This window comes from Hibiscus syriacus, unplaced genomic scaffold (assembly GCF_006381635.1).
Source record: "Hibiscus syriacus cultivar Baekdansim isolate YM2019G1 unplaced genomic scaffold, ASM638163v2 tig00111621_pilon, whole genome shotgun sequence".
NCBI classification, from domain to species: Eukaryota; Viridiplantae; Streptophyta; class Magnoliopsida; order Malvales; family Malvaceae; genus Hibiscus; species Hibiscus syriacus.
The window spans coordinates 2,426,474-2,435,450 of record NW_024063138.1 but is presented as its reverse complement, the minus strand read 5'-3'; the positions used below and the strand labels follow the sequence as shown (position 1 = coordinate 2,435,450).

The 8,977-nt window shown below is 34.1% G+C and overlaps 2 protein-coding genes across 2 annotated transcripts; both read left to right on the top strand.

Moving 5' to 3' along the window:
• Positions 1–1,442: 1,442 nt before the first annotated feature.
• On the top strand, positions 1,443–1,880 carry LOC120166048. The gene has a single exon (XM_039175435.1). The coding sequence runs from the start codon at positions 1,443–1,445 to the stop codon at positions 1,878–1,880; it is 438 nt and encodes a 145-aa protein (XP_039031366.1).
• A 3,488-nt stretch (positions 1,881–5,368) lies between these two features.
• On the top strand, positions 5,369–8,595 carry LOC120165918 (serine/arginine-rich SC35-like splicing factor SCL30). Its single transcript, XM_039175348.1, has 8 exons — positions 5,369–5,414; positions 5,848–6,017; positions 6,093–6,170; positions 7,163–7,327; positions 7,432–7,469; positions 7,720–7,798; positions 7,871–8,041; positions 8,263–8,595. Exons 2-8 carry the CDS (start codon positions 5,857–5,859, stop codon positions 8,423–8,425), a joined length of 855 nt encoding a protein of 284 aa, XP_039031279.1. The 5' UTR covers positions 5,369–5,414; positions 5,848–5,856; the 3' UTR covers positions 8,426–8,595.
• The last annotated feature ends 382 nt before the right edge of the window (positions 8,596–8,977 follow it).

The following is an 8,977-nucleotide window of genomic DNA, read 5'->3' as shown; positions in this document are numbered from 1 at the left end:
AGCCTGACTCAGTTACGGTCCCCAGCGGAGTCGCCAAGCTGTCGTAACCGTCTTTCGGTTGGGCCCCGGAATTGGGCTTCGACTTGAAAAATGTGATTGGAGTCGCCACCGATTATTTATTTAAAAAATAAATAGGTTAATCGGATACCTTATATCTTACCTGATCTGCGTCTTACCAAAGATATGTCGGATTCGGGAGTCGATTACGGTCAAGGAAGGATTAGCACCCTTGAACCGCCCTTTCGGTACTACGTAATTTGCCGGTTGTCTTAAATTAAGAAAATTGTAATTTAAAATTAAAAGGTAAAAATACGATCACAATTACTTACCTTAGATAGTTTTAAAGGTGTGGCCTTAAGAAGGTCAAAAAATCATGTTAGATAAAAAGGTAAGAAATAAATAAATTAATTAAATTAAAATAAAGAGAAAACAAATTAAATAAAAGATAAGATAAAGAAAACAAAGATAAAATAGTAAGTAAAATAAATATAAAAAAAAAGAAAAAAAAAAGAAATAAAATATAGAAATAAAACAAATAAATAAAATAATAATAAAAAAGTAAAAATAATATATATATATAAAATAAAAAATAAAAAATAAAAAAAAGTAAATATATATATATAAATTAATAAAACTGATAATAAAAAATAATATTTTTATATATATAATCTAAAAAAAATAAAAATATATACTAAAGTAAAAAAGAAAATACATAAAATGTAAAAAAATATTACATGAAAAAAAAAATAACAAAACAATTAAATAAAGTGAGTAACAAGGGAAATGTGCTTATAAATAAAGTTAAATAAATAAAATAATAATAATTAAAACGTAAATGTAAGAGACCAAATCAAAAGTAAAAAAGATACTACCTTTTATTTATTTTTCGAATCGTTTACAATAGCTTTGCCTTTGTATCTTCTCGTGCTTTCCTCTATTTTTGTGTGTAAATCGTCTGTCAATCGTGAGTTACAATGGCTATTTATAGTGTTTGTGGATCCTATCTTTAGGAGTTTAAATCATAAAATTCTATCCTATTTTTTGAATCCTAGCAAAATTCTATCATATCTTTAGGAGTTTGAATCCTAAAATTCTATCCTATTTTTAGGAGTTTGAATCCTAGTAGGACGAAAAAGGTGTATTGACACCAACTATGAATTTGCTAATAATGGTAGAATATGGCTTCTCTGGAAAAAAGGAATCGACATTTCTCTCTGTCACACTACGGATCAAAGTATTACTGCTAAATGTCTCTACAATAATATACCTTTCATTATCTCTGCTATCTACGGTAGTAATAGCGGTTCTTCTAGAAGATTTCTCTGGCAGCACCTTAGGAACCTTGATACTATATTTTGGGTCTGGGAGGTGACTTTAATACCTATCTTCATCACAAGGAAAGTTATGATTCTCTAATTATTGGATCTTATTCATCCTCTGAAATGAATGACTTCCAAGAATTGGTTCAAGAGCTTTCTCTTTTTGATCATCCTTTCTTTGGCCCTACCTACACTTGGAGCAATAAGCAAAAAGACACATTTCTTGCAAGGAAACTCGATAGAGTATTGATTAACCCCCCCTGGGCTACTTCTTTTCTAAATTCCTTTATTGAATTTACTGCTCCTGGCCCTTCTGATCACTGCATGCCTCTTACTTGGATCAACAAAGAGATTAAAATTAACAGGCCTAAGCCTTTTAAATTTTTCAATTTCTGGTCCAAGCACCCAAATTTCCTTGAACATGTCCTTCATTCCTGGCAGAAACCTTCTCAAGGAAACCCTATGCAGAAGTTGTTCCTCAAACTTAAACGCCTTAAGCCTTGCTTACAGAAGCTTAACAAGGATAACTATAGTGATATCTCTACTAGAGTAAGGAGCTGATTGATTTAGAGGATGCTGAGTACTTGTTCCTTAAACAAAAATCAAAAGTTCAATGGATCAAAGAAGGTGACAAATGCACTAAATTTTTTCATTCTGTCATTGCCTCTAAAAACAAAAGAGACACCATAAGGATTCTTATTAATAATGAGGGGAAAAGGCTAGATTCTTATGATAATATGGCTAATGAAATTATTGATTTCTTCAAAAATCAACTTGACACCATTGATCTTAAAGTTATCTCTTCTGACCCTTTTTCATTGAGAAACCTACTCCAATTTCATCTGCCTAATGAGGTTGCTAATGACCTGATTAAAACAGTCACTACAGAAGAAATCAAAGAGGCTTTATTTAATCAAGAGAATGACAAAACGCCAGGCCTTGATGGTTTCACTCCTCTTTTTTTCAAACATTCATGGGCTGTCGTAGGAGAAGACTTTGTTAACGCTGTCAAATACTTCTTTCAAGATTCTAATATCCTTCATGCTTTCAATTCTACCATTATCGCCTTGATCCCTAAAATCCAGAATCCTAGCAAAGTTAAGGATTATAGACCTATCTCTTGTTGTTCGGTAGTTTATAAAACTATAACAAAAATCCTTGTCAAAAGAATGACTATGCTTCTGCCTGACCTTATATCCATTAACCAAACTGCTTTTGTGAAAGGTAGATCTATTATTGACAACACCCTTCTTTCTCAAGAATTAGTGAAAGGCTATGGAAGAAAGAATATTTCGCCAAGATGCGCTTTAAAAATTGACCTTCAAAAAGCCTTTGATTCTCTTAATTGGGACTTCATATCCTCCATTCTTAAAGCCATAGGGCTTCCTCCTATTTTTACAAGATGGATTGATAATTGTTTCAAAGAAGCTAGATATTCCATTTCTTTTAATGGTAGTCTAATAGGGTACTTCAAGGGTCAGAGAGGCATTAGACAAGGAGACCCTTTATCTCCTATCCTTTTTGTGATTGCTATGAATATTCTCTCTAAAATCCTCAATCTTGCTGCAGCTAGAGGAATCTTTGGTTACTACCCTAAGTGCAAAAAACTTGGTATTACTCACTTATCTTTTGCTGATGACCTCTTGATATTTTGTAAAGGTAATCTTGATTCTATTGTTGGAGTTACTAGCGTCCTTAACCATTTATATGCTTTATCTGGTCTTAACCTCAATGTTAGCAAAACTGAATTCTATGCTGCTGGTATTTCTGCTAGAACCCTGGACTCCATTAAATCTGTCACCAGCTTTAAACAAGGCTTTCTGCCTGTTAGATATCTCAGAGTTCCTCTTGTCACTCGTAAACTAAATGCAAAAGACTGTCTTCCTCTCTTCGATAATATCAAACTTAAGCTTCATCATTGGTTGGGAAAACTTTTAAGCTATGCTGGGCGTCTTAAGCTTATTAAAACTGTCCTATACAGTGTTATTAACTTCTGGAGTAGGCAATTTATCCTCCCTCAGAAAGTTATTAATCGTATAGAACAACTTTGCTCTCGTTTTCTTTGGAAAGGTAATGATACAACTGCAAAAGGTGCTAGGATCAGCTGGGACAGACTTTGTTGTCCCAAATCTAAAGGAGGTCTCGGGTTGAAGAACATTCACTCCTGGAATAAAGCCTGCATGATCCAACTCATTCAGAAAATTCTGGCTGGAGAGGGTTCTTTATGGGTCGCATGGATTCATTGCTATGTTATTAAAAATAACGACCAAAGCGATGTCAAAGTTAACTCTTCCATTAGCTGGACCATAAGGAAACTCGTGAAAATTAGAAGATAAATCCTCCCAAATGTTACTGCTGACACCACGAAAACAAAAGAAATTTGGGATAATATTAGACTTCATAGAGACAAAGTTTCTTGGCATAAAGTGATTTGGTTTCCTCTTCACATCCCTAAGCTAAGCATAATCTCATGGATGGCTATTCTGGATCGCCTTCCTACTCGAGATAGACTAATTATAATGAGAATTATTACTGATAGTCTTTGTATTTTGTGCAATGAGGATCTTGAATCCAGAAATCATTTGTTTGTTGACTGTATTTATGCTACTTCTCTTTGGAATTCTATAATGAATCTTTCTAGCATGAGAGATACACACAGGTCATGGGAATCAAGGATTGAATGGGCTACTCAAACTTGGAAGGGTAAATCTCTCCTTTCCACCATTTTGAGGATCGCATGGACTGCTTTTATATACTTCATTTGGGAGGAAAGAAATAGAAGACTTTTCAAGAGAGGATCTAGAACTGCAGATCAACTTCTCACGTCTATAAAGGAGCAAGTTCGAATCAAACTCAGTGACAAGAATACTAACATACTAGATTATGTTAATTCTAGACTTTGTAATTATTGGGGTATAGACTAAGCCTTTTGTTTGTAAATATGTGTTTATACTCCTAATAGGGATGACTGTTGTACTATGAACCATTCTTACTTGGGTAATAAAATCTACATATCCAAAAAAAAGAAGCTTGCAAACAAGCAAGGCGTCACCTTACACTACTGTTTTCCTCTCCATCTTATGTTTTCTTAAGTTTTCTCTTGTAATATTTCGTTCTCTGTCTTTTGTATCATCATCCTCTATCTTCGTAAAAATATTTTCACACCATACCCCTGTAATTGGTATTAGAGCGAAAGATTACTAGAAAAACTGTAATAATTCCCCAATATCTTCGTTACCTGATGTTATTGGTTATTCTGATGCTAATGCGGTAAGTTGTATCTTGTATTTTTAGGTATTATGACTTTTCAGAATAAATTATACTAATTTATTTAATTGGCTTCTTTTATAGGCTGTTTCTAATTTCAATAACCTAGGTGTTGTGTTGAAGAAGCTTGATTAAAGGTTCAATACCTTTATCTTGAATTAGAATTATAACAAGTCTGAGTTTGAGGGACGTTATGCTGATGTTTTAAAAAAATATCGATAATCTCACGGACGAACTGAATTCTGAAGATAATGAATTACATACATTTCGTCTAAAGCTCAAAGAATTATCAGAATCGTTAAAAATCTTATTTGGAGTTGTACGTCTAATAGGAATGGATCTAAATCCTAAGTTTGTATTTTCATCTAAAGAATCTAAAGAATCAAAGAAATGTTAGATTTGACCAAATTTTACCTAGAGTTTTAATAGATTTAAAATCTAGAATATACATTGAAAATGTTATCTGAATCAAGTGTACTAAAATTTAATTAAAATATAATTTGAAGATTTAATCCTTTAATTTCTATTTTTAAGTTATAACAATGTAAATATTTTTAATAAAATTACTGTTTAAATAAAAATAAAAATAAATTATTTTATTATAAAATAAATTTAAATTTTATTATACAATTTTGTTAAAAATTATTTAAGAAGTAATAAAATAATAATTATTAAATATTAAAAAATGGCTAAAACAAATGGGCCGACTAGGCCCAACAATGCGATCCAAAATAAAGCAATAGCACGCTACTGGTACGTTATATCTCAAAATTCCCAAGAGAAACCTTTCATTTCTATTCTGTCGCTGTTTCAAATTCAGTCTTCAAGGTAAAATCTACGTTCTTCCAAATTCAATAATTTTTGGGCATTTTCTTGTTATTTTTTGTTATACGAATTTGATTTTTCCGGAGTATAGTTTAGGTCGACTAAGTCGATGCTCAAATAACTTTTTTTCCTTCAATTTTCTCACCAACCAAACAGAAAATCTGAGACTATTGGTTTGAATCTTTATCATTTTTCATAATTGTGAAATATTTTTTATCTTGTTATTTTATGAATTAATTAATTTTATCGTTTTTCATGGATTATATTTATTGAGCATTGCATTGCGTGAATTAGCAAAACCTTATTTGGAAAAAAAAGGGGGGGGGGGATCTAGGCTTCTCTCAAAATAATAAAAGAACAAGGTTAGATGGGTGAATTTTGTTTTCTTCTTTTGAATGATATATAAATGTAGTTTAATGGTCTGTGTTTTTGAAAGGCTTTGGGGATGAGGAGATACAGTCCACAATACTACAGTCCCCCCAGGAGAGGCTATGGAGGTAGACAAAGAAGTCCTCCTAGGAGGGGATATGGTGGCGGCGGTTATGGCAGAAGGAGGGAGCAGAATCAGGGAAGCCTTTTGGTTAAAAACATTCCCTTAGATTGCAGGTACCCCTTTTTTTCCCTATTATCTAAATGCTGGTTAAATGATTTGTTTTAATTTGTGTTTGATTACGTTTGCAGGCCGGAAGAACTTCGTATCCCTTTCGAGAGATTTGGGCCTGTTAGGGATGTTTATATTCCCAAAGACTACTATACAGGGTTGGTATTGTTTTACTATATTTTAATGAAGTTTATACATTCTACATTATGTATGTCTTAGTTGTTTTAGTTTTATTTGTATTGAGCATGAGCTTCCCGTTCTTTGTCCGAGCCAAAATTTGTTGGTCAGTCTAGTTAAACATATGTGTGGCTAAAAGTTGTCTTACGCATGAAAAGAGTTCAGTTTTATGTTGAACAAGCAACTGATAGGACTTCTTCTTCTTTTTTGGATTACTAGTTATTGCAAAGCAAGATTTTAGGATTGGCAAAATAAGGTTTCTAATTGCTGGTTTGATTAACTTTTGCAACATGCTTTGTTCTGCTTCCTTCTTTGTGTTCTCTTCTTAGGCCTTTAGTTGTCACATGTAGGAAGTTATTTCCTTCAAGTTTCTTTCTGCTCTAGTTCTTAAAGCGCTTAATTTGTTTTCCTTTTCCGTAGCAAATTACAATTTGAACTGGTTTGTCAGGGGGGTGTATTGTTTTGAAGTAAAAACAAGCCCAAGCCCCACATTTGATGAAGGACTACTGTTTATGATTGCTTAACATATTGTGATCCGGGGTGTTAAGAGTAATGATCATGTGAAGAATGTTCCTTTATGAAGCAAAACTATATAAATACAAAAATCAATAAAGGTTTTGATGAGGAAGAAGATTGATTCATGACCCAATTGAAGGAATTTGTTGATATCAAGTGCTTCTTATATTTACGAGCATGTGAAGATTTTTCAAGTCACTTGCCTCTTTTGAAGTTCCTTTGATTTTGTCTATTAAGGGGAAAAGATCAGCACTTAGCGAATTTTTATTTAAACTCAGTCCACGTTTGTGGTTGTCTTCTGGAGCCAATATTGGATGTGTAAAGGTATATACAAAGTAATGGACTTGTCATAGTAACATGGCATTCTTTTTTTTTTTTTACTTTCTCGAGTCAGCTTATTTTGACCATTGCAAACTTGCATCCTTAAATGAAGGATTGGTGTGTATCCTTTCTGCAGAGAACCTCGAGGGTTTGCATTTGTGCAGTTTGTGGATTCATATGGTGCTGCCGAAGCTCAACGACGCATGAACGGGAAAATATTTGGTGGGAGAGAGATATCAGTTGTTGTAGCTGCAGAGACGAGGAAAAGGCCTGAGGAGATGCGCCACAAGGCTAGACTTAGGTGTTTTCTTAGTCTCTATGTCTCACAAATATTCATGTCCATGAAGTTTTCCTGTTATTTTACTTGTATTTATGTTAGGATTTATCTGGCATGTAATTCTCCAGGGGACCATCTGGCTATGGGGGACGATCATCTTATTATGGTATGTTATTCCTAACTTACTCGAGCTCGTGTGAGTGTTGTACTTGGGAATGTGTCCGATATGTTCGATTCTAAGTTTTCAGTTTGTCTGGAGGGTCCTAAAAGCGGTCTCCGATGCTTAAAGAAAACTGAAGTCATGAAACCAGTAGTCTGTTTTGTATCTATACGAAAATAAATATTTGTTTTCTTTCCCACTATGTAATCTGAAATTGACTCCTTGTAAAATAATTCTAACTCATTTGATGTGGCAGGACGTTCTAGGTCTCGTTCTCCATCCCCAATGCGCTCTCCTCACCCACCCTCGGGTTCTAGAGGCCGCTACCGTTCAAGGTAAACTGTCGAATTGCTATCATATCCTTTTACTTGTTAGCTGATAAGGTGATTACATATTAAATCTTTCAGGTCATACTCCCCTGTCCCAAGACGTCGAGGAAATTATTCTGTTTCTCCAGGTAGAAGGCATGAAGAACATCCAAGATCTCCAAGAGGTCCTCCACAGGAACGAGACGGTGATTACGATCACAGATCATATTCTCCTGGATATGAAGATGCTGACAGAAATGATTATGGAGAGTAAGCGGAACTGTATTTCATTGTTTCAACTTTCTTAGCTCTGTCCTTCACTGTAACCCATGTAGCTCTCATAAAGAATTGACCTGTTATCGGCACAAGTACGACCGTTTTATCTCCATCCCCAATGCGCTCTTGTATTATAAGAGTTCATTGTTACCGATTTTTTTGTATGTTTAACTTGACTCGTGGCATGTTTCGATTTTCGAATATTCCATTTATAGGAGGCAAAACTCATATGAGCTGCCTGAGGACCCACGGGCGGGATTTGGGCCATCTCCTGGTAGAGTTAGATCATCAAGGTCTCCAAGTAGATATTCAAGGTCTCCTTCCGGATCCAGATCGAGATCTGCTGACCTGTACGCAGACATAGCAGATAAGAAGTAAAAGTTTTAGCCTTTTGGTTAATATCAGGTGATGGATTCGATAGTAATTAGATTTGTGTGGTGTCTATCGTTTTGAATGGAACTTCTAAATCTGTGGCTTGCTTTCATCGTTTGTTATATCAGAACACTGTGATGAAACAATGACATTCGAGTTTGAGTTTTCGGGTCCTTGATTGTCCCGTGTTGATAGGTCTGTTAATACCCTATGTAAATTATACACAGATGCTAACTAAAGAGGCTAAAAGAAAGGAAATAATTGGCCATATTTACTAAAAGGGCAACTAACACTAATGGAATCTAAACTGAAGTATCATAAATTAAGATCTACACGGTAACTAAATTAAAGGGTTTGAAAATTGTAAGATCAGATTAAAGAATAAAGACTAAGGTTGCCTAAATTAGAATTAATTAATGGCTAAATTAAGGGTCCAACAAATTAAGGGTCATAATCTAAACTTTGAAAGGAAACTACCACTAAGTATACATTTAGGATTAAAATGAAACAGAGAGATTTTAGAGCCAAAAGATACAAGTACATTGCAGTGCAAGGTTA

Bases quoted from the DNA above. Each gene is read 5' to 3' on its own strand.
- LOC120166048 (XM_039175435.1), top strand. From the start codon at position 1,443: ATGAATGACTTCCAAGAATTGGTTCAAGAGCTTTCTCTTTTTGATCAT.
- LOC120165918 (XM_039175348.1), top strand. From the start codon at position 5,857: ATGAGGAGATACAGTCCACAATACTACAGTCCCCCCAGGAGAGGCTAT. The intron at 6,018-6,092 runs GTACCCCTTTTT...TTACGTTTGCAG, and splicing joins AACATTCCCTTAGATTGCAG to GCCGGAAGAACTTCGTATCC. The intron at 8,042-8,262 runs GTAAGCGGAACT...TTCCATTTATAG, and splicing joins GACAGAAATGATTATGGAGA to GAGGCAAAACTCATATGAGC.